Source organism: Melospiza georgiana, chromosome 1 (assembly GCF_028018845.1).
Source record: "Melospiza georgiana isolate bMelGeo1 chromosome 1, bMelGeo1.pri, whole genome shotgun sequence".
Lineage (NCBI taxonomy): Eukaryota > Metazoa > Chordata > Aves > Passeriformes > Passerellidae > Melospiza > Melospiza georgiana.
Window position 1 is genome coordinate 50,664,272 of NC_080430.1, and position 26,148 is coordinate 50,690,419.

The 26,148-nt window shown below is 36.5% G+C and overlaps 1 protein-coding gene across 1 annotated transcript in view; it reads right to left on the reverse strand.

Annotated features, from left to right (window-relative positions):
• Window positions 1-26,148, reverse strand: part of CNTNAP2 (contactin associated protein 2) — a 1,020,353-nt gene that overhangs the window by 323,227 nt on the left and 670,978 nt on the right. Inside the window, exon 12 of the mRNA XM_058040331.1 lies at window positions 7,598-7,717. Coding sequence (XP_057896314.1) covers window positions 7,598-7,717 — 120 coding nt within the window. The remainder of the gene's footprint in view (window positions 1-7,597; window positions 7,718-26,148) is intronic.

The following is a 26,148-nucleotide window of genomic DNA, read 5'->3' on the forward strand; positions in this document are numbered from 1 at the left end:
CACTGGCCTGAAGCAGCTTGTTCCAAGTTTCTTACATCCCCAGTAGGGAACAAGTGTGTGGGAGTGAATCCAGAGCTAAATATTTGCTTGTAACATTCACAGTAGCAGTTTGAGGTAGATGGTACTGCTCGTCATTTTATTTCCAGCCATCCCTTTTTTCTGCACCCCAGTTATGGATGCATTTCTTGAAATATAGGCTTGTGGGGTCCTGCAATGCACAGAATTCTAAAAAAAGATTGTTGTATTCTAATTTCTGAGAGCTTGGTTTCCAACACATGAGGAATATTTTCTGATTGCAGGTGATAGGATGATATTTTGCTTTTCCTAGACCAAATAATTCAGCAAAACAAAGACTCTGCTTTATTTTCAACTAAGTCTTTTGTGTCACTCTCAAAAGCCAATTTGTGCTCATGCTTTGAGGTAATTACAGATTTAGTCATCTTATGCCTGATAAATGAATGTTTGCTCCAACTATGAGCATCTGAAATGCATTAGGATGATGACATGACATACATTTATTAATGTATATTCTTATATGATGCCTCAGAGTTTGAAGTGGGGCAGAAAAAAAAGAGGAAGAATTACAGGAACGTAGTCAGACAGCCAGAAATGTTTCTATCACTTGGTGACTTAAGAAGCCACCTGGAGTGTCAATGATAAAGTTTGTTCTCTTCTGAAACAGAGCAAATCAAGAACTTTGTCCTGAAGACAGACTTCACATGACATTTTTTTGCTATGTGGTTTAGATATTTTCTCTGCAGTTGCAAACTGGGGTAGCTTTTCACTTTCTACACATGCAAGGGTGACTGCAGAAAATATCTAGAGATATTCCAACATTATTTAAGGTCATGTGAATTTAACATGCTTTACTCAAACCCTAAAGTCATGACATCCCATTTGTGTTATTACCCATTTTTGCTTAATGAAGTCACCAGGTATTGATTCACAACCTTTCCTCCCCCCTACTAAATTTTATGATTTTATATGATGAAGAGCCCTGAAATTATTAGAACCTTCATATCTGTGTGGAGGCTGTTTCTATGGCAGTGTATGTTTACGATGTGAATGTTATAAAAGATAAGTAAAAACAGCCCTCACAATCCCTTGGCCCTTAATGCCAGGCTGCAGTCCTTTACTCTTCCATCCTTAAAAGCCTGACCATATGACAAACTTGACATGCTGTCACAGAACACAGCAACAGACTGCTCTCACTCATTCCTTGCCATCTAGATAGTGGCTTTAACCAGTCAGACTCAAATAACTGCCTGGCACAAGGGTGCCCAACAAAATCACTTTTTAGTGATAACCTCAGGCAGGCCCAACAAACCAAACAGAAAAACATCCTGATTTATTTCACAAGGACCCAGACAGAAAGCTGCATCTGATCAAGATGAGTCCAGGTAAAGCTAATAATTACAGTCTGTCAGCTGATTGAGGCTGGGTGAAAAAGTTGTGTCCAGATGGAAAAACAATCATGATCACTTTTGTAGCAAGTCAGTACTGTGTTCCACAGCAAGGGGGAAAAATACACTAGCCAAATTTGTTGAGATACATTAAAGTACTACAATGAGCAAGAAAGCCAAACTTGACATAAATTAAAAATAACAACAACAAGAAAAGCTGATTAAAAATGAAAATATGTTCCCATGAAACCTAGAATAAAAAGGACATGCCTTGTAAATAAGAGCAGATGAAAAATATAATCAATGAACTAGAGCTGAGATGCAGGATGCTTCAGCCAACTTGGCAGGCAAAGATGTAAACATGGTCTGCTCTGTTTCCAGGTTTCTCACGGGTCTATTATTTTACTCTGATACTTGGAAGAGGAACTCACCTTAGGACTAAAGTCTGCCATCAGAGTTGCTGCTCTAGACATGATGCCCTGATGCTTCAATGATTATTTTCTTCTTCCTCAGTACTTGTTCTCTCTTCTTTTTTTACAGAGAGTCTAGCTTGAAAAGTCAAAATGATGAAAAACAGTGTCCTAAATTCCTAAATGTGTTGATGCTTTTCCTTTTTTTTTTTTGCTATGTTTGTTTCTGCTCTTGTTTCATCTGCAAGGAAACAAGCTTGGACACCCTGCAACAACAGCCCCAATTAATTCCAAATATTTGTTCCTCTTTTTATCTCTCAAATGTAATTTTAACTTGAAAAATGACTGACAGACTATTAAAAAAGCCTCCCAAAACCCCTCTACAATGCAAAGAAAAGTGTATGAGATGTTGTTAGAAATAAAATATTCATTTCATATGTAAGAATTGAGACAATGAAGCTATTTTTCTTCCCCTATTTTAGGCAAGGGACTGAAATATTATTATAGAAAGCTTTCTGCAATGAGATCACACTAGGTAAGGTCTTTATATTCGCCCCTAAACAATTTAGCATTGCCCAATGACAAAATTTTGTTTATTCATTTTAAATATGTATCAATTAATTCTATTCTAGTTAACTACTAAAAATATTAACTTCTTCCCTAAATCTTTACTTTATTGAATTAAATTGCACAAAATTTTGCTATTTATGTATATAGATATACACACACGTGAATAAAATTTCTGGTACCTTGGAAGTTCAGTAATGCAGTTCTCAGGTAAGAATTCTCATATGAGAGAACTGATTATATAGATATGAGCAATAGAATCAAACCTTTACTGCTTCTAGGGCACTTTTATTTAGGATATAGTGATGGCACATTTATATTCATGCCATATGTTTCTATATATTTCATAGTATAAAACACTCCACTGACCCACTATGCACAGAGAGAAAAGTCACAGGATACAACAGTTGTGGTTGTTTAATGTCTGCTCACAAAGTCATTCTCGTAATTATCACATGTGTCATTTTTGTTAAAAAAATGCAGAGAAAGGGGAAGGAGGAGAGTGGGTAGTAGAGAGTCACCTCATACATTTGACCTTAATGAGGCAGGCTATGAATACTCATAATGATTTCTCAAACTATTTGAAGATGAGCAGCTTGAGGCAAATGAATTGTACTCAAAAGGAGATAGGCTAAGTACCACTCAAATGGAGCCATTATGCTTGCAGCTATTTGGATCCTGAAATGAGATAAAAGCTGCACCATGGAGGCATAAAGACTTCAGGACCAATAGAAAGAATTAACTGACATATCTTCTGGTAAAATACATTATGAAACCTTTCTGTTCTACTTTGCATCAGTAGTCTAAGTGATGAACCACTAGAAACAGCAGGCTATGATTTTCCTCTCCTCAGCTTAAAGCCTCAAGCAACTACAGGAGTGCTGATCCCCCCTCTCTTGCTGACATCCCTTACAGCCATTAGGATAAATAACTCTGGCCTTACGGTCCCTCTGCATTGTTCCTCTACTTATTCCTCACTCTAAAAATTCTTGCAGGACAAATACACAGAGTAAGGTCTTAATAATCTTACTCAACTGACACTTTTTCCCCATCCTGCTCATAACAAACAGATAAAAAGAGAAACATGAAAAATGGGAAGTAACCAATTTCTTTCTTGTGTCTTTTTCAATGGGACTAAAACTAAGCTGTCAGAGGAAAAAGAAACAGGCCTAGAGATTCAGCAATATTATACAGAGCATGGAATGAAGCTGCAATATACTCAAACTTTGCACAAAAATAATTAGGATATTAAAATATTCTAACAAACATCTTAAAAGAGCAATTCTTTCCACTACAGCTGCTGCTCTAATAACAGCCAACGAGAAAACAGAAAAGGTCAAACTGGATACTGAGAGAGCAACCCTCCAGTTTTGGAAAAACCCAGTTTGAATGCAGAGTCTAACTTTGCCTTGTGGACCTGCCTCTACAAGAGGGTAAGATGACAGAGTTTTCAAAGAGTTCCCTGTTGACCTTAGCCACAAAAGAGGCTAAACTGAAAAGCAGCCTAATGGTTAAACATTGTGCCACAACACAGCATCAAGGAATACTTTTTCCATAAGTGACTTAATTTGAACAATTCCAACTTTCTACCTCTAAATGCTTCCAACACTGTTTTTCAAAAAAAAAAGAAAGAAAGGACAAGGAAAAAAGCTTCCTAAAATATACATAGTTACTTCAGACAACTATTTGGAAAACTGCATAACATGAACAGCAATGCCCTAGATTTTGAAAAGCTGTTTTATTACATCAGAAATAGTTGGAATGTAATATCTCGGACATCTTCATTCCACTATGAGGACATAAATATAAGTGCTTGGTTCCTCTTCACTATCAGAACACAGCTCTGAGTACAACTTTTGTTTGGAGAAGACGAGGACAAGAGACTTGGAAGGAGAAGCTTAGGAGTTTCTTTGAAAATAGTTATTTACAGAGATCATGAACTGCTGTTGGGAGCACATGCAATTACATATTTCTGACTTTGTACTATTGAATCACCAGCACATCTTAGAAACCAGAACAATTTTTAGTTACCACAGCAACATCTGTGAAGGGGAGGGGGGGCCTTGTCATGACACTCGCCAGTCTACTAAATTAAGATACACTAAATTTGGATATGGATTATGCCCAGGAATATGCCCAGACAGCTGTCTTCTGCACCACAGTTTTCTCTCTCTTTTTCTTTTTAATATTGTTTGTCACATTTGGATATGCTACTGCTTTCTGACTATAGACTCTGTAGGTGAAATGCTGATATAATGATGAAATTATGAATTTTGTGGCCCCATATTTGTGATACGGTATATTAAAGGGCTAAAGACATAATTTTGCAACAAACAATTTCAGTGGCTTTTGAGGATGTTGTCCTTGCCCTAGAAGGCTTACAGCCAAGTGAGAGTGACATTTATTATCCAACATTTTGCTCTAGTAAAACTATACTTCAGAATATAGTATAGAATTATATGAATAGAGTAATTGTGAAAGTAGTGCATAGCTGTTAAACCACCTTGCTTTGCAAAGATTGATATTCACTTTGCCAACTTTGTGGACTTGCTTTGTCAAGGAATGGAACAAGAAAGCTGCTCTTCACATTTTTAGTCATTAAGATGTTCTCTACTTTCTAGTTTCATCTGAATCAAAGGCGGCAGATTTAAAACGTGCATTAGTTTCTTGTGTAGTAAGTTAATATAGAGATGTTTATTTTACATAGTGGAAGAATAGGAACATTTAGATTTGACTCTCAGACTAGAGAGGAAAATATAGTTAAGAATCTCCATCACAATAAAATATCACTACCTTGCTATATTATTTTTAGTCATTTAGTATACTCCACATACCAATCAGTTTAGCTAAATTTGTAGGTTACTTAGCTTTATGTTCACAAAAAAATATTTAATTGTTATTCAGCTAGTTCGATTTTTTTCAAGTATAGCTATAGTAATACCATAGACCTGCACAAGCTGGATACTAAAATTTTTTGAGAGTTCTGCTGATTGTTGCATGCTTTAGTGCTTTCTGTTATATGACAAGGTATGTATCATTGCTACAGAGTTCTACAGAACTGTGTTACTGATGAAGCAAAGTACTCAATCTCCTTCCCTACACTGAGTGTGTGTGCTGCTGATAATAACCTATATAGATTCAGAAAAAGATTTAGGGTGTTGCGCTAAAATTGTAGCTCTTGGCCCTCCAGCATCAGTGCCTCAGATGACCACTAATCAAAAGAAAACTAAAACTGTGGCACCTGCAACATATAGGCACTACACAGTATGTACAGAGGTGATGAGCTTTACTCTGCTGGCAACAAATGCCAGTTTTAGAAGCACAGATTAAAATTACTTCCCATCAACTTTCACATATCTCTTGCAGTCATTTGCATTGTAATGAAGAAATGGTTGGTTTAAGGTTTTTTTTTTTTTTCAAAACTGCAATGTTTATATGGATATTAGTGCAAATTGCCTTTTTCTTGTAGCTAAGAGCTGCTGGTGAGAGCAATCCAGTTAAACAGAAAACTGCATTTTTCCACAGCATTCTTCAGAGCCAAGTGAATTAAATCATGTATCCTAATGTTCATGATCTCTTTGCACCGGTTAGGAAAAGGTCACATTTATATACTCTGAAATTGTTTTGTAGATGAGAAATGTTCATAAAATGAAATTATTAATTTTACTCCTCCTGTTTTTTTCCCTCCAGTGTTGAAGAAGCTATTAGGAACTTTCGTTCTATTTTTATATTTTACATGACTGAGCAATGCTGCAGTACTGGATGAGTGCACTTTTCTGTGCCTAACCCCACTAGGGCAGTATATTTTTAATTTACAAATTTACCCTTGAAGAGTAACCAAAAGCTATAGCTAACACTCTGAACACAGCAGTTCTGAATAGCAGAAATCACTTAAATGACAGCATTCTTGGCCTTGTTTCCTGCAGTGCCCTGCCTGATTAGTTACTAATGCTGTTCAAGGTGCTTGAGTTATGATTTAAAAAGCTCTACATGGCTGAGGATCTGAAAGAGTGCCTTTACACCTGTGTCTCAGGACAGATGGGTTGGCCTGTCTCTCCAGTCCAAATGGGATTGACAGCACTTCCAGATCTTAGATCAGGCTCCTTTCTAGGCATGTATTTATTATACAAAAGCAGACATTAATAGCAATGTGGAACAGTGGTTTCTGTTCTCCAACAGGTTGTCTACCCATAATTTGGAGTTTGCTGCCTGTGCCATGCATCCCTCCCCATCTCTCCCATTCCAGTTGGAGACACCCCATCCCACAGCCCCAGATATTTCCAGGTTTCTGCCTCCAGAAGAGTTGTGGGAGCTTTAGCACCTGTGATCTCTAAAAAGTCAGAGACAGTGTTTCAATCTATGACAGTGCCTTGACCTTCATGTTGCTGATGATGGAGTCTGAGGACTCAGGCATACACCAGATTTCCAATGCAAACTTAACTTTTAAGGTAGACATTTGGGGAAAGTCAGACCACATGTTTGTTTTATCAGCCATCCAATATTTCATATCAGAAAAAGTCCTGAGACAACTGCTATGCATTAACAGAACAAAGAAATGATATATTCTCAGTGCAAAAAATTGTCCTGTTTTTCATGATCATATTTTCCTGCCTCATCATGGCAACACAGATGACTAAGATGAGATACTTTGGGTGAGAATTCAAAACTAGTCTTAAAAGCATAAGACAATACACACAACAAAATCAAAATAAATTAATGTAGTTATATAAATATTATCTTCAGAGTTTAACTGGCATTAGAAAAACAGTTTAAAAGTCAAATCAGACAATTAAGAAAACTTAAACATTTTGCTTCTCCTGTGGTGGTAAGCTGCCTTCTGCAACATCCCATGTACAACAGATAAAACTGAACTCCACTAGGCTGATATACAACAGATTGGTAAGTGGCCATATCTATCAATTTTTTCTGTATGTATCTTAATTTTTTTTAATGATGCAACACTGAGGATACAAAGACCTATTAAGACTAATAGGTGCAATTCAAAAACCTTAATAAATGGAGTAACTACTGCCTTGCTCAGTCTATCCTGACTAGTGACAGCAGATTTGATGATCCCTGATGAAAAGCTCTTATTATTTTTCTTTAAACAAGAAATATGAAATATGAACAGCCTCTTTCTGCTAACTACATTTAAAAAGACCCAAAAAACCAAATCCCCCCTTCAACCAGCTTAATTAGTAAATACAATTCAGTTACCTGTCATGTTGCAGTAAACTTTCAAAGGTCCCAGTGCCCCACTGCCATCTGGATCTATCCAGTAGTAATTTGAAGTTTTGCCCAAGTGTTTGTATGCTTCACAAGAGAGTTCATAAATAGCTGAAAAGAAAGAAAACAGAGCAATAGGAATAGTTTTAACTTAGGTGAAAAAAAAAATCTTAGGACAATTAATGGATCCTGTTTATATACAAAGAATTGTACCTCTGACATTAAAGCAATATCATTGAGGTTCACAGAAAACAAAGCATTGTTCCAAAATTATAGAAGTGATTAAAAGCTTGCAGGACAATTTCTGCTTTTGTAATGTGAAGAAAAGTAAGAATAAGAAGACAATTCTAACAACTTGGAGAGAGAGAGGAAAAATAATACTTGTTCAAGAGAATATTTAAACCATTTTAAACAATATAGTTAATAACTTTGTTTATATTCTTTTTTAAGATTCTATTACTTCTATTGATAGAACATACTTTTACCCTTAAGTTTTTTTTCCAAGAGATACTAAAAGAGCTTATGAGTTTTCTCCTTGCAAATTTTTTAATTGCTCATGTTTTATTACAACTCAGAATAGCACTGAGTTTCAAAATCGTGAAATTTCTCCCTACCTGCAATATCTGTCTCTACACAGCTCTGCAGTTACTCTATTACATACATACAGAACTAATTCTCTGGCCCAGCAAGGTCTGAAATGTCACAGTATTTGCTGGAATAAGTTGAATTGATATAGCAGACAGGTTTGTTTCAGTGTTTCCTCGAATACTGCTTTCTATTTCAAGTAATAAAATGTTTGTCAAAATGTATGATGAATAGCTCAGACATAATAAAAAGCATTGTAGACAGAACTTTTTTCTAGCAATTCCCGTATTTTCTTACAAATGTACAGTTTTTACAAAGTTATGTGCATTAAATATGAAGAAATACTATTATGCAAAGTTAAAAAAAACTGATAATTTATAGAAATTGTTGTGTGTGTGTATATATGCATAAAAAGCTGAATTACATAGATATTTTCCTATACAATTCTTCAAAAATGAATGCGTAATGCTGCCTTGTTTTTCAGGACCAGATGGCACAGCTTTTTTGTTTGGAATCAATCAATCAGCTGCTAAAAGAAATGAAATGTTTGTTTAACTAGACTTCATATCCACTCTAAAAATTCATCTAATTTGTTGGCAATTCTTGCAAGCAATCTCTTTGCTAGGACTGGCTTTATTTCAAATGTCCATAAGGACGAGCTGTTTTGCTGGGCTCTGATGATGATGAGTGACTGATCACACATGCACATCTAAATGCCTCTAACCAAATATCAAGATACGGGAAGGAAAGTGGAGTTAAAAAAAAAAAATCAAATGTTGAGTTGGCACGAACACAAGGCTAAAGGCTGTTATCTATCTACAATTTCCTTGTGATGCTACAAAAGAAGGACTTATCTGGAAAGTTTTATGTGCTCATTAGAGGACAAAGTAAATTTTATACAAGTAGATGACACTTTAATTAAATTGTAAGACATTACAAGCCATTTCCCCTTTCTCCACAAACAAAGGTCAACATATTCTTCCATTATCTAAGAGACTCTGTGTCTGTTTTCAGGCACTTCATGCAGAATTCATAACCTATTTTGTTCAGAAGTGTTGCCCTCACTTTCTACACACTATCTAAAAAATATCATAAAATACTAACTCCATCAATGTATAATTGTTGTGATATCAACAGGCAAAGTTTAATGGATGCACTCCACGTCACGTCAAGAAGATAAAAAATATTGTTTGTGATCTTAATGAAGTTTGTGTTTTCATTTTCTAAACTCTTTCTGAAAATCAGGGAAGCTTTGTCTCTGTAGTAACCAGACCTTTATGTAAGGCCATATGACATTTTTATCCATGTTTGCTGCCTTTGAGAACACAGGCCAATTTTTTTAAAGAGATACTGCTACAACTCAGAAAACAACATTAGAGGGTTCTTTAGAAGTCAAATGTTTTTTATAGAAAATCAGGGGTTTAGCCACTACACCCTTCTTTCTATTCTTCTGGAACAGGAGAAATAGAAAGTGGTATGTAGGTATGAGTTTTATAGCACAGAAAAGGATGCTTTTTAATAAGTCAGCTTTGTTAAACTTCAACATTATGTTGAACACTAACTAATAAAAATTAAGATTGTTCTTCAAATGAAGGTAAAAGAATGGGACATTTTTAACAAATTCAACTTGTGAAAAGTGTTATGAGTGTGGGATGGTCTTCTGGGAGGTATTATGCATGTGTATAGAACCTAAAATTAAGGTTGGAAAAGCCCTTTAAGATCATCATGCCCAACCATCAACCTATCACCACCACCATGTTCACTACTAAACCATGTCTTCAAAGTGCTGAGTCTACAGGTTTTGTTGAAGAGTTCCAGGGATGATGACTTCACCACTTCCCTGACAGTATGTTTCAATGCTTTGCAACCCATTCTGTGACTCTGAACCCCTCTGGCACAACTTGAGGCCATTTATGTAGATGCATAGAGATCTTAAAAACGGGAATCAATAAAAATGTAAAGGTAGGCACCAGTGCAGTGAGCAGTAACAAAAATCACTTCACAGGCACATAGGAACAAAGTGAAGGGACAGGTGAATTTCACATACTGACAAAATCACCAGTAATTAAAGGTGCAATAGGAAACAGCAGTTATGTTCCAGTGTATGAAAACAATTGATGACAGAAAGAGATATTGTTGACTTTGGATGGCAAAGGGTAGCCACTTGAAAAGAAAGAATAAAGAAAAGAACAATAGCAGCAAGCATTGGGCAGAAGGCAACTCTGAAGCAGAGGAAAGTAAGACATGATGCCAAGATGTTGAAGTGGATGATGACAAAGAAAGGAAGACAGCACATTTTATCAGCCACTACTTGCTTTTGTAAATGTTACACAGAAAGATCAGTAAGACAGAACAGGTGAAAATAGAAATTAGGAAACTCAAAGAAAACCTAGAGTAGATGAAAGGATGAACATTTAAGGACTGCTGTTTTAGAAGCCACCCAAGCATGCTAAAACAGAGAAGAAAAGGAACACAGAATGAAAGGAAGAGACCATGGCAGAATCAAAATAGCTTAAATGAGAAAACTGGTAAAGGTGAATATAAAAAAGCAAAAGACCTAACTGAGCTAAGAAAAGACAAGGAAGCAAAATGCAAGATTTAGATATAAAGTTTACAGTGTTCACTTGCAAATTAGCAGAAATGGTTATATATATCCACATAGAGAGGTGGCAGAGGGAGAGAGGGAAGGGCTTTGTAGTGCTGATTCCATCTGGAAGATAGGAAAGAAAAATAAACAAACAAAAATGTGGGAGAACTAAGGACACAAGGGTAACAGATTTTTGCTTTTCAAGCCAGTAGAAGTGAAATGCCAAAAATGTATATTTGCTTTCTTGGTACCTGGTCCAAATACACAACATATGTAGTCTTAAGGGACTTCAGAATAGTAGTAAACCTCAAAATCTTCCAAGCTGAATGTAAAAACTCACAAGCACCCTGATGTCTGGAAAAGCATAAGAAATCCAGCTGTCAGTTTGTTAGGGTTTCTCAAAGGTCACTTCTATTCTTTCTGAGGAGAACAGGGGAAAAAAACCCCTCCCTACAAACAGCTTCTTCACTCTTTACATGCTTTCGCATTGCATCAAAAATTGTCTACAAGCTGCAAGAGGTGAAAACCTGGTCAGAACAGTGATAGAAGCTCTTAGAATGAGGAAAAAAGTATGCACAAAAAGAATCACAACTAGAAAAAGAAGAGCACCAGAAAATGCAATAGCCTTTTAAAAGTTTAATCTCCTGAATAATACAGATCAAACTGAGACCACAAAATCCATTTCATGATAAAATTTGAAAGGGTTTTCTCTGTTCCAACATGAAGATAAAAAGTTTTAAAACCATAAACATTAAAAAAAATTTCAAAAATCACTGTATCTTTCTGTGTGAAGCATTAAGTTTCTCTAAGCTTCTTGGTCTAGGCAGAAAACCCAGCCATTTAAATTAGCTAATAAATGCAACTATGAATGCATTTTGAAGTCCACCATTAACTAAGCTAACATTCACAACAGTGGATTTGAATGAGCGTGGCTTGAGGGGAAAAATATATTCTCTTAGAAAAGCTTGATTAGGTAACTAGGCTAAGGGAGAACAGCCTAGAGTGAAACAAATACTAACAACAAACCTTGTAGCTTCACAGACTTTAAGAGCATTTTCATTGCTGCCTTTCTTTATGGGTTCTAGACACCAAAGAGAATGTGGTGATGGATGGGGAAGTCAACAATAATTTCTGAGCTTTCAGAACCCTCTATTTTAGACATTAGAGGAAAAAAAAATAGTTCAAAGAAGAGTTTACAGATTAGTTTTTTCCAGCCCAAGAATGTTAGTCAGAAGTTGGAAAGAATCGACACCTCTTAGATTTCAGTGGCTCTTAAGTGATTGAGGGAAGCAGATGTTCTCACTCCTGTTTTACTTTCTGACTGGTGTAAAAATCAAGGGATAGTCATTCTGCACAGGTGGCACAGCTGCTGGCTATCTCCAAAAAGGAGAACAGCTGAATGATAAAAAGGATCTAGTAACTCTGTGGCCCTATATGATGCTCCCATAAAATTTCATTAGCACCTTGGTGAATTACAGTTTTTCCATCACTCTGGGAAAAGGCAGCTTTAATTTTAGGGCTGACAAACAGCCTCCTTTTATAAGTGCAAAGCTCATTATAAATAGATTACCTGGCACGACAGTCTGCACTATGTGGCTCAATGAATGTGTTGCAATATGTTTTGTTTCTGTCAGTGAACATGGCTGCTGCAGGGAATACACTCCTTTAAACATCTGCTAATATAGGAGTAAATCTCAGCTTTACAGGAATGTAGCAAAGGTGTAGATACAGTAAAATGGATGGAATTAAATGACAGCAAAAGTGACAAAAATAGGCAATGCATCAGATCCACAAAGTCTAGCTGTGTCTCTCCAGCACTTTCAAATTCTTGGAAAAATACTAAAGGCTAAAGAGACTGTGAGGTGCTTGGGTTTCTGTAACTCAAACTGGTTTCAACTCTTGAGCCCTAAAAGCACAACCATCAAATGAAGGGCAAAAAACTCCAAGCTTACTCAAAAAATAGCTGCACACTCACTATGTCATAACCAAATGTCATAACCAAAATTTATTTTAAAAGAATAAATTAAGATTTGTTGCTTTATTACAACATATATTCAGAAGATAACTGGAAAATGGAAAATGTTAAAAAATAAATTTTTATACATCAATACACGTACATTGTAAGTTTCTGCTCTGTCAGCAGAATTTTCTCTGTGCTTATCTACATTAAACCTATACTCACCCTTTACACATTGCAATTCTATGTAGCGGAGAAATTATGTCTTACAATTCTTTTAAGGCAAGTTAGAAGAACTAGATATTTCATCATAGTCAAAACAAGATGTACATGAAAGAAAAATATCCTTCTGTATTCTGACACACAGCTGCTGGGTTGCTGTGCTACCTCAAGTATATTGAAAAGTTTTTAAAAAGTTCCACACAAAGCCAACATGATGCAACACTACTTCAACATTCTTGCTATTCTGTAGGACAATGTCTGCAATGGTAGGAACCAGGCCTTATGTCTGGCAGTTTTTTCAAGTCTGGATATAAAAATTCTGTAGTTTGGAACTCATCATTTCTAGCATCTAAGAACAGGAAAAGTAAAATACATTTTACAATTAGTTCTCCAGTTATAGCCAACTTAAAATAAGCATACCTACTGTTAAAGTCAGACAAAAATAAGTGTGAACAAGTATTTACTTTTACATCTCACACTGTGAGAAGTCACCTTTTCAGATATGACTTTGAGATGAAATGTTTTCTGATGTAGTGTTTACCAGGTTCTCAAATAGTAGGGGTGCCTTTGTTCATTTGCTATTGGAAAAGAAAATTTGGTTGAAACTTTGGTTGACCATTCCTGGCTTTGCCCTCTCCACATTTTTAGGCTGCCAGTTTACAGAAGCTCACAACCCCTTCAGCTGAAGTAAAAAATTAATTACAAATCAAAAGGACCATCAAACCCAAGGACAATCAAAAAACCAAAAAAAAACTCATTAGTCAAACAGCGACAGAAGGAGGAAATGAAAGCTGAGGAAGAACACATCACATTTCTGATCTAGAATTGCATATGTATCTAAAATTATTTATTTGAATACATTTCTACTTATCATTCTTAGTGTATGCACACTCATCTGAAAAAGAGCTCCAGAACATTAAAAAGACCTAAAACAATCTGATCCTGCACAGAAAAGGTTCTAAGGTAACCAAGACCTCTGTTTTAGGATTCTGTTCTTGTCATTTTTACGCATTACACAATAATATTAATGTTAAAAAAAAAAAAAAAATGTAATGAAACACCTGGTTTGCTTTCTGCATACTGCCAAAGACCCCTTCAAAAAAGTCTTTCTGGGTTAAAAAGTATCTTGAAAATACTTGGTAAAATAACACTGTCCTCCAAATAAAAGGTGGCAGTGATACAAAGACAAAATCCTAACTAGAATAAAAATTTGTCTTGCAAACCCAACAGTAGTTCCTCACATTAAATTTATGATGGACTCTTAGAGAGAGCAAGTTCTGCATGACCAGAAAGTGGATCACCCCAAGCCACATACTAAATATCAGGTACTTGAAGCTAGAATGCCACTGTAAAATTAGGTTACCTCGATGAGGAAAAGCACAAGAAGCAGCACTTTCAGCAAAATATATGGCTCTAGCAGGACAAAGCTGTAAGACCTTCAAGGCTGCTGGCCCCCACCGTGCAGGAAGCAGCTGTGGCTGCTCACATTGTGCTCACCTGGACAGGCCAGAGCAGTAGGAACAGGCCAGCACACCCAGCTGGCTGCAATACTGAATTTCTGTGCCCAGTCTGGGAGCACTTGGAAACCACACCTGGATGCGCCAGCAACTGCAGAGAAGTTCATGTGCAGGAAGGAAACAACTTCTCAATGAGCTGCAGCTTTATGCCCTAAATACAGTGTGTACACAAACTGGACATAAAAAGATGAATTTTGATATTTGAAATTATCTACTGTGATGCTTAAGGGAACTCCAGGAATTCCTTTCTGATGAAATACAACTACTCTAGATGCAGTTGCAGTTAATTCAATTACAATCAAATGACTTTCCAGGTAAAAAACAAGGACTAAGACAGTGACCAAATGTGGCATGCCCTTGCCATTGTAATATCACCTCATTATCAAAGACAGTGGAAAACAGAAAACCCGCCTTTCCTGACTTCATGCATAACTGAAAATTAGAGTAAACTAAAACCTCTAAAGCCCTGAGTGTAATACTTAAAATTTTTGTGCTCATGTTGCATCTGCAAGAAAAGTAATTTACTCTGTTCTTAAAGAAATGTTACTATAGATCCACAGCAACCAGCAAAAAAAAAAAAAAAAAGGCAATTTTCACAAGTAAGTGCCGTTAGGCAATTGGTAACTTTCACTGTATATAAGAAAATTGAAGAAAACTAGAAAGTATCACGAACAAGTCCACCAAATCACACGTGTATGACAAGGCCCATGCTGTAGCCACTGATTTTTCAGTTGCAGTAAAACTCAGATCAAACACTATTTTTCATCCATGGCGGCTAGGTTGCCTCCTCAGCCAGAAGTTGAACTGAGCTACTGCAGTCTCAGAAGTAAAGAAAAAACAACTCCTGGCATCTTTAAATACCTTCTCAGTGAAACTGGGATTTGTTTTTTCTGGGTTACCATAATTTTAGGGGCCCTTGGACTCTCACAGCTTCCGAGGGCAAGAACATGAGTTCTAAGAGCTCAAAGCTTCATCCTTTCACTATCATCACATGACATTAGCAAGAATCTTTTCCATACCACACAACTATTTTACTCATGACAGCTCACATACAAAGTTAACCTAAAGCCCAAGACTTGAATTCCATTACCCTCAACATCCCATTAAATAACTACTCCATCATTTTGCAAGATTATTCCTGGAAAATGTAGTTCAATTACTGAAACTATAGTTGAAGAAATAAGTGCTGAGATAAAAAACAGAATAATTTTGTGGTCATAATTAGTGTAACAACAGAATCACATGGCTGTGGCAAACTTCAAAGATAATCGAATCCATCTCCCAAAAAAAAAAAAAAAAAATCTCAAATGCATGCATGTATCATTCCTGACAGTCTGGTTTAATATGATGTAAATTCCACGACACACCAAGGCAGCCTAGACCTGCACCATCCCTTCAGCATTTGTTCAACTCTCTACACAGTGGGGCTGTTCTGCTGCAACTTAAACTTATAATTTATCTTTTTATTCACAATGAATTTCGAGGATAAGTTACTGCACTCCTCCTTGCAACCATCTTTTGTCTATTTGCAGACATAAATATTTTCTCTACATTAAAATGGCCAAGTTTGTTCACATCGATCGCTGGTTGCATTCTATATGATTTTCTCTCTTCTCTGGATTCCCCATTTTTTTCATGAAGCTTAGCATATAAAAATGGAAAATGGCCAGCACAACCAGATTAATTTGCATGTTCCATAATATATACTTCTATTAATTCAAGCCTAAATGTTGTTTTCTTTATTCATAGAATCTTAAGCAATGAACTACAAGGCAAATCAGCCATCAATAACAATCACTTCTACAAAACTGAATTAAAAAAATGAAACAAGTCAGGAGTTTTCCTCAACCATTGCTTCTACAATTGGTTAATCCCCCCAAGCATAATCCTTCCCAATGCTGAGTAGCTTTGCAACTCAAAATCCCTAAAATAGTTTCCCAAAGGAAAAACATTATTATATTTTGCATATTTACAGAATAGTGTACATATAGTGTTATATACACATGAATCTTAAAAATAAACTATAGAAATAAAAAATATTAAATAGCATAGGGGTTTTTTTTGTTTTTAATTTTTTTATTTAATAGGGAAGATAAACCAAGAGAGGCAATTTCAGTGGTTTTTATTTGGATTACTGTTCATTTCTGTCCATGGCTGCACTGGCTCTCATGCCACTAAAACTTTCCAAAAGCAAAGTTCCTTCGTGACTGAGCATAAACCCTCTTCACATTGCCATTGATCTAAGCTTCAGCTTTCTACAAGCTTCTGTATCTTCCTCACACACTCCCTCTGCCTTCAACTGTGACCTAATGAACATATAAAGTGTTCTCACTATTAGCACAACATCCAAATATGCCTTGTAGAAACAGAAATGAAATTATAAGCAGTAAAAACTAAAATATGTGGAAATTTGCAGATTTTTGTCAAGTTCACTCTAGGCTCAGTTATGTCAGTGATAAACACAACAATTACCATTATGGTAAAAAAGAGAACAAAATAGAGGCTTTGCCATCAGAGTGAGAAAGAGCACAAGATTATTTGCCACTGGGATAATAGGGAAAATTACTGCTATAGGGGTGAAAACTGCAATTTGAGGTACTACACAGTAGTTCAATCCAGGAATTTGCTACAAATACAGGAAAAGCCAACACATTAATGGCAAAATGAGAGGTGCTTCTGTTTCTCTCTCATCTTTGCTTTGGGCTAGGAGAGGGGAGGAAGTGAGACATTAATTTAAATACAAATGGCTGAACCAAAATGGATTTTTAAACAAATTTAGCAGTGATTTTAAATTACAAGCCATAGATTAGACGATTAGCATCTTTGTAACTGTGTCAGCCTAAAGACATTACAAGAAAGTATAATTAGACACCAATTTTTAACAAGGTACTTTTGTGAATGAAGTCATCCAAGGATACACAAACACAAAAAACCCAGCCAATCAAAAAAAAAACCCAAAAACCAGAACCCAAAAATAAAAACAAAGCATGGGTTTTGGGACTGAACAAAACCCTGTTCAGGATAGAAATGGCACAGTTTCCTTTAAATCTGGACAGTGCTGCACATTTGCGTAGCTGTACTTCATTCCGGAGCCCTGCATTTCAGAGGGAATGATGTCAGAGAAACTCAGATATTCACCATACTTGTGTTGAACTTATGCTGGGCCCAGCCACAGAAAGCTTCAGAGCTGCCTGGAGCTCGATTGAGTCCTCTCCAGCTGGATGGTAACAGGAACACTGCCAATACCATCTTGTTCCCTTCTTCCTCCTATCCCTCTCTTCCATGCAAAAAGCTTCAAGGTTGGTATAGAAAGAAATTTTGAAAAATCCATACTCTTAAAGAAAAAGTATGAGTTTTACTCCAGTTCTCATTTACTTTGTATTGGCAGGGTAATGGAAAGAAGAGACAAGGGCCAAACCTTGACTTCACAATTTCCCATCCGTGTAAAACAAATCCTTGGTTCCTGCCTACAGAAAACACAGCTGAGTGAAAACCTCAGCATATTATACCAGGTCAAAGTAGGAGTGATAACTCCAGTAAAGACAGGTCAAAGATACAGATTATCTGGAAACTTACTATAACACAAGCTATCTGTAAGTAGCTACAAATAGCAGGGACACTGAATAAACCAAAGTATTCTCCTTCACTAAGTATATACTGGTTCTTTCCTGCCATGGATATCAGAGCATTTGATCTTTCTTCTGATCTGAACATCCTAATCAATGTTGAATAATGCTCAGATGAACATGCAGATATTCTCATTACCCAGCTTTGAAACAGTGTAGTGTCAGTTTTTGTTTTTACTGTCTCCAAAATCCATTGCCCACATATTCATTTATAGGACTGCAATCCAGTTTTATTTTTACCAGTCTCAACAGTTGCAATTGTCATAACTTCCTGCCCCTTTTCTTCCTTTTCCCCATCCCAGATCCCTAAATGTTTTTGTATCCAACCTTCTCATAACCAACAATCCTGTGAAGGAAATTATGGTACCTTTCTCCGTTGTATCTGAATACAAGTTATACTTGAGGGAAACTACAGGTTATTGGGCAAAAATCCAAAACAAACCAACAACTAGTTAAAAAAAATTTCTTTAAAATCTCAATTTAAAAGCTTATGTTTGAAAAAAACCCAAACACTAAACCACAGAACAGTAGCTTGCTTACGAAACCATTGCTATGCACACAGACTGACAGACACCTAACCAAATAGTGGGTTTCCCAGAGGAGCTGAGCACCAATTCCAATGAACAGAAAGGGACTATAACATTGTGAAAACAAATAATCCTCACATCAGCATTTACATTATCTCAATCAAAATGTCTTCTATCAACATGAAACCAATTTAGAGGGAATGCATCATGTTTGTCATTTCCATTAATCACTAAGCAACTTGCACTGCCAACAGAATTCAACCTTTTTAACTGATGTAAAAATATCAGAAGAAACATCTGCTCCACATCCCCTTTTTTTCATTCTTTCCCTTCAATGCTTTCAAATGGGAATGACTGTGTCCTGGCAACTTCCTAGAAATCACTTTTACATCTTTTTCACATAATGAATGAGCTGTGAGATTAGTAAGATGTTAGATGGGTACCTTGGGGGCTGCCCTGGTTGGCACACACTCTAATTTGTCAGTATCTGTTTCAATCGCAGCACTAGAGTATTAATTTAGACTATTTACTGAGGGGATGAGAATATAGAGAAAGTGTCAGGTTCTGAGAAAGAATGCCCATCTGCACACCTACAGAGGAGCTCAGAGAACAACGGCAGGGCAGAAGCCAGAATAATACCCTGCCAGGCTGCTGCCAGGCCCACCACAGGAGCCATCAAACCATTCAAGCCCATCTGACTCAAATCAAGGATGCACACAAGTAACAAAAATCCTGTCTGAGGCTGTCACAGCACAGCCCCAGCTGCAGTGCCTGAGCATGGAGCCGATCACCATGAGCCACTGATAGCAGCTCCCCCCAAAACCTTTCAGACCAAGGGAGTTTCTGCCATGGATCATGGGATGCATGAAAAAAATAGCTCAGAATTGCACAAGACTTATAGGCTCTTTAGGGATGGAACTAAAGGCAGGAAAAAGCAGAGGGCTACACATTTTGGAGAGGGAAAAATATCCAGAATAAAAAGAGGGGTAAGTCTATATAGTGGTATGGTAAGTACGCTTGCCTGCATCTGATCAGCACAGTCTATTCTGCTTTCTTGTTAAATTCCTTTCCAAATCTTTCCTGGGCATGGCACTCCTGTGTGCACACGTGTGTGAGTACATGGCTGTGAAGACAGACTGAGGAGGGAAATAACCAGAGCAATGATTAGAGAAAGAATTATGAAAGGGGAAAACAAACTCTTGAGGTTGATAGGAAAGCACAAAGAAATTGAGAAACCTTAAAAGGGGGGAGACAGAAGAGGGCTTGAAAAGGAGAGGAGTAGTTAAGAATTTCAGAAAGACATAGCTCAGCTAGCCTGAGCATGAATCAGAGAAATGCAGCGATATTTATAGTGCTCTGAAGTAGAAGTAAAAAATGAAAAGAAAAAAAATAGTAGTTGCAAACAACACATCGTGTTTTCCTCTCTGCTTTAGAACATCTATTAGCTCCTTGCAAACCTCAAAGTATACTGAAAGCATATCACATAAAATACAGCAACCACAAACACAAGTAAATTTAAAGTTTTATACACAAGTGGTTAGGCCGTTAGGGAATAGGGGCAGGAAGAATGAGCTGGTGTAAAAGTTATATAGGGATACACGAGCTTAAAAATTTGCAAAATGAAAGTTAAAAAAAGACTATGTTTCCAGTAAAATAAAATGAATACTGGTAGATATACAGCTAAGTATGTGTAAGTAGTAAAGGCTTCTACTGAGAAAATGAGAAACTACAGTCCACACATTTCAGTAGTTTTGCTAATATTAGCAGGCCATATATACACTTATGAAACAATGGTGACTTTCATGTTTTTGTAAAGTTACGTAAACATAGATTATTCCTCTGGCTTCAGAAAAATATTTCAAGAATTCTCTTACCATGTTATTACACAGCTCTCGCACCTTCTTGGTGATTTCTCACGGGTGTCTCCTCCCAGCACTGACTCCTTCTTCTTCACAGCACAACAAACAAACTCCAACCCCCTTCCCACCCCGCTAACCCACTCTTTTACAGCACTCATCCTTCCTAGACACAGCTGTGGCCTGTTAAGGGCAGGCAGGCCTGTTTCTAATCTTTGATAATTAGTGCAGCTGCAACTGCTCAGGGGTGAGATTACCTTGTGCACTGTAGTTTCTTACATTCTATCCCTCTACAGAATTCCAGTAACCTATCATTACTTCTGCTAAGAGACTTGTCCAGCCAAGAGAACTATTGGCTGTCCTACCTAAGGTGGAATTTTAAAGTGATAGTTAATGGACCAAGATTGATACCGAGCATCTACTTATACTAACAGATTTTGGTGCTAAAACTTTATCTCCCATTTAAATTACAGCACACTGGGAAGGAGAATAAAACTCAAAACCCCTCCAGACTAAAATTACAAAGAAGCATTACAGTTCTTACCCTTGAATGAAAAGTGTTAATGTAGACATTTGATTCCTAAGGAATACATTTACAGGTGCAATAAATTTATGCTGCAGAATAGTGAAAGAAATATTATAATGATCAAGAAAGGTAGTGTTCATAAACAAGAACCAAACTCAATCAGAACCCCCACCATCTGGAACACATATCATTCATATAGAAGTATCATAAGAGAATTGACAATAATAATTATTTATGTTTATTTACTGCAGAAGCAATTACTCTTATAAACATTGTTATACTACTCTTATATTATTGCTCTTATATACATTGTTATTAAGATAAAATATGGTGTAGGATGCACAAGAAGTATCTCAGAGTTTCACTCCTTTTAATCAATTTTTTTTCTTCAATCCACAGTCCTACGAGATTGATCATACAGTCCGCAACACACTGGAAAATTCATTGTAAAGAGAGAATTTATCAAGTTTTTCTGCACTAGGTGATGTACATAAAAATGCTACAAACTGTGGATAATGCGTATCCACTGCTCATCCATTGGTGCATAATGTATTTTAATAGCAAGCCTAATTGTTCCCATTATGTTCCTCTATTTTGAATTGTTAAAAAACTTTTAAAAGAACAATTTCAGATAAAAATATGTCTGCATGCATATGTGAAGAAATTCTCATTGCTTTGACTATGGTACATATTTAACAGTTGATATTTGCATTAATTTCATTCTCTCACATCTGAAAAAATAGGATTAGAGTGACTTCAAAACATGTTTTTTTCTGTCTAATAGCTGTCAAGGGGATTTTAATATCAGCACCTTAAAAAACTTTAATTGCAAAAATGCATTAACAGTGAAGTATGCAATATGTTAGATTGTCTTAATGGAAAAGTTTAAGAAAAAGCTAATTAATTTTGAAGTCTTTATTTGCAGAGTTCTTTTCTGGCCATGAATTAATTCTGGCTTTGATTTTATGGTATAAATGATCTGCTTTAAAGTTATCTATTGTTAATTACATGTTCTCTTTTAACTGTCCCTTGGAAACAATATTTGGTTGGGCATTGTGAACAACAATAGAGAACGGTTACAGCAGCCTGCAAAAAACTCAGCTAATACCCAAGTTTTCCCAAAAGCAGGCTGCAATTCAGGAATGTTATTTAGGTAGTTTTACAAGAGTTAGCTACAAATGAATTAAGAAAATGCTCTGAGTTAGACCCTGACTTCATACTGTTCTTCCATTTGACTCCTCCTGGTAAAAATTAAGTTTCAAAACTTGTAACACTTGACTTTAATGCAGAGCCATATATAAACACTCAGCTATACCAACAGCTGAAACTTGAAGTCCAATTTCAGCCCTCTCTCAAACCTCACCCAGTAGAGCTATTTGCAGCTGATTTTTTAATTTCAGCATAAGTACTGCTGGTTGATTATTCATATTCTGCTTTGCACCCTAATATTAATTTTCTCCACTTTAACTTCACCAAATACTCTTGGTGCTATTGCACATATTGGAACTGCAGCCCTTTCTGGCCTGAACACAGACCACATTCATTTACTTACAATAAAAATGCAAGTTGCTACCAATTTATTACACATTCTGCGTTTCATAAACACCTGGTGCAGAGCAACTCTCAGCTCAGCTGACAATAAATTAGTAGCAGAAAAACTATAGTTTATAACACTGAGACTAAGAACAATCTGAGTTTTCAACAAATATTGGGGTTCTAAACAAGAAAACTGCAATGTCTTGAAACAAACAACCAAACAAAAAATTACTGGAGTAAAAAGCTTGTGTTTTTCAGTTTTGCAGGAATAGGTGAAACAATGCAACAATTTTGGGCTTATATGTTACATGTGAAAAATTACCAAAGAAGACTAAACCAACAATTTCAGTCTTGCTTTAAAACTAGATTTTAATAAAAAGAGGTAATTTAATAGAGTCTTCTACATTTGAAAAGACATGCATTATGTTAAATCCTTTGAAAACACGCAATAAAAATATGAATTCACAGGGATGATTATAAATTATGATGACAATTTCTTTGAAAAGCATTATGGAAAAAAAGATTAGCCTCCTTCAAAAGGTAGCATATTGATTATATGATCCTTTTAAGAAACCACTGTAAACAAAAGTCCTTATAAACAGGCTTTGAGAATCTCTATTCTCAAAGGAAACAAACATCTGAGAAATAAGGTTTAGCAGAGCATGTATGAAATTTGAACATTTGATTACTTCAGATACAGAGTGTGCAAGAAGAGGAGAAAATAAATGGCAGCAACATAACTGGCAGAGAACAGCCAGTAGTTGAAAGTGCTTTCTCAGGATGAGAGCAGAAGAAAACAAAAGACTCTTTCTAGAGATTTCAGAAATTTTAGCTTATTTTTTATCCCCAATTCTCCAAGACCATCATTACTCATGCATCCATACTGCTGAGTTTGAATGTGGAATTATTCACCTCCTGGAACCCCCTTTACTTAGACTCTGGTCTCAAGTAAGTCTCAAATCAGGGACTCAAAGGAGCAATTAAAAAAAACATAGGCTTCATCAGGGACACCCAAACAAGAGCTCACAAGAGGATGAAGTGATAGGGTGAGGAACAGCATTTTATTCTTAGAGCTTCTAGTACATATCAGTGATAGAAGAGCTGATAATCCTTTTCTCATTAACACTGTGTTAATTCCAGAGATACTTCCTCAAACCCCAGTCTCCTGAAACCAAGCAGCGCTGTCAAAAAAATTCTTGTAATTTCTCCAACCTCACTTTCCTCAGAGTAAATTCACAGTTCACCTCCCTACAAAGCTCCACATTCCCATTAGTGCATCCCAGAGGTGCTGTCCTTCCTCAGTCCAAATGAGGCAAATTATGCCCAAGACATGAGGGGGGGCAATGGGAGCAACTCAGATTTTGCCCTACTGAAAGCTCCTCTTTCATGTTTCTAAAAGTAAGCAGTTTGGCTTCCCAGCATTATTTTTCCTTCTTCCTTTCACATAATTCAAGCAACCTATCTGCCATGAACAAGTCTAATCAGCATTGTGGAGTCCCACTGCATGCCTTAAATGTCAGCTTTCCACTGCAGAAACTCAACCCAGAACGTTCTGTTGATGTTTCATATGATTGTATGTTTTGTATGTTTTTGTTCTGCTCTATGCTTTCTACAGGTTTACAAATGGAAATTCTTCATTTGCTACTGGGAAATCATTTGGGCTTGTGTGATCTGTTCAGTCATATGGCTGCTGGACTTGTGCTAAATCTCACTAAAATCAGATACTTGCATGTCCACAAATCTGCAGCATATATCACTGTTCCACTTTCTGCAGAAGGGCCAATTCTGGAATCCATGATTTGTTTATGCAAAATGCTGCTAAACTAAGTGACTTAAACATCAAGCTTCACTGACAAAGATTCTGAAATGTCAATGTGACAGTTCATAACAGCCCTGCACATAAATGCCCACAGGACAACTGAATAGGAGATGGTTTTATGCCAAGCCTTCTCAAAATACAGGGCATTTCTGATTAGGTTGTATCTTCTACTTCAAGTGTATTAAAAAGCAACATTCTTCCTGTCTTTGGATTAGAACATCCTTTCACAGGAATATGTTATGTATCACAGTTGCTGATCATGGAGGTATTTAATTTTTCCTGATAAAATAATGCTTTACTATGTTTATGAAATTTCAAAGTATCTGCTTTCTCTAGTAAATCAGCTTGCTATCACAAAGATAACAATGTTATTCTCATAATTCCTCTGCCTTCAGTGAAATGGAAACCCGTGCTCTTCTTGATGAGTTGACTAGTAAAATTATGGAGTTCATTGTTTTTCTTTCCCCTGTAGTAAATTTCAGAGCATTGTTTTGCCAAATTATGTATTTATTTTTTCACTATTTCCCAAATTGCTGACAGGAGAACACCCCTGCCATGACCTTCTTTCCTATCTAGACTCTGAATGTATAAAGCCCAGTGTTCTGTTTGCTTTCCTGTTTACAGAAATACAGGAAAACCAGATATTACAAACTATCTGATGGAAGTCTTGCTGAAGATCAGAGCCTATGCAGATTAAATTTGTGTTGATGACTATTACTTTTGGCAATAGCTAGCAATGAGAATTATCAAAGCTTATACAATGTTTCTTACTCATTCTTACTCAAAGCGTTTTTCTAGAAAATATTAAACTCATTATTAAAGCAATATTTTGTTTTAGGGAGGTAGTCATCCTTGCTTGGAAAAATATCATTCCAGTGACATTTAATGTACTTATCATTTCAAGAGAAGTTTTATTCATCATTAACTTTGAATCGGGTTTCAAAATATAGGATAGTGTTTATTCCCACCAAGCTGGGAGAAGATAGAGTATTCAGAGGTCAAGTTCCCTTATATGGAAACTAAGAATCACTACATTGTTTCCAATATTCTTTTGGGAAAAATTTACAGCAATCCACCAATCTAAAAATGTAAAAATCCCATATGTTCTTTCTCAGCAGAGTTGCATTCTCTGTAAATTCTGATACAATAAGTGCCTCTTCTAGGGGCAGGAGCAGGTAAGTTTGTGTTGCTCCTACTGTCTCACAGAAGTAACAGTCAGCAGATGTGATTTGGATGCCAGTCCCTCCTATGGACTAACTGAAGGTTTTTAAGAAAACCTTTTCCTGTCTGGGTTCATTTCAAAGGGAATCTGTACAGCTGCAAGAGCAAGGACTGTGTTTGAAGGTGAAATTAAAGAAAAAAAAATTTGATCAGCAAGAACATGTCTTTCATAAGAGAACACTCTTATAGCAAAAGAGGTTTTATAGCAACTTCCAGTCCTCAAAGGAGCCTACAAGGGAGCTGGAGAGGGACTTCTTACAAGAGCACGTAGTATTAAGAAAAGAGAGAATGGTTTTAAACTGAAAGAGGGCAGGTTTAGACTGGATATTAGGAAGAAATTCTTTACTGTGAGGGTCGTGAGGTACTGGAACAGCTTTCCCAGAGAAGCTGTGGATGATCCATCCCTGTAGGTGGCCAGGACCAGCCTGGAAGGGGCTCTGAGATACTTGTTCTAGTGAGAAGTGGCCTTGTCCTTGCTACAGGGGCTGGAACTAGAGGATCTTTATAGTCTCTTCCAACCCAAACAATTCTATGATTCTATGAGCATTAAGATTAATCTTTTA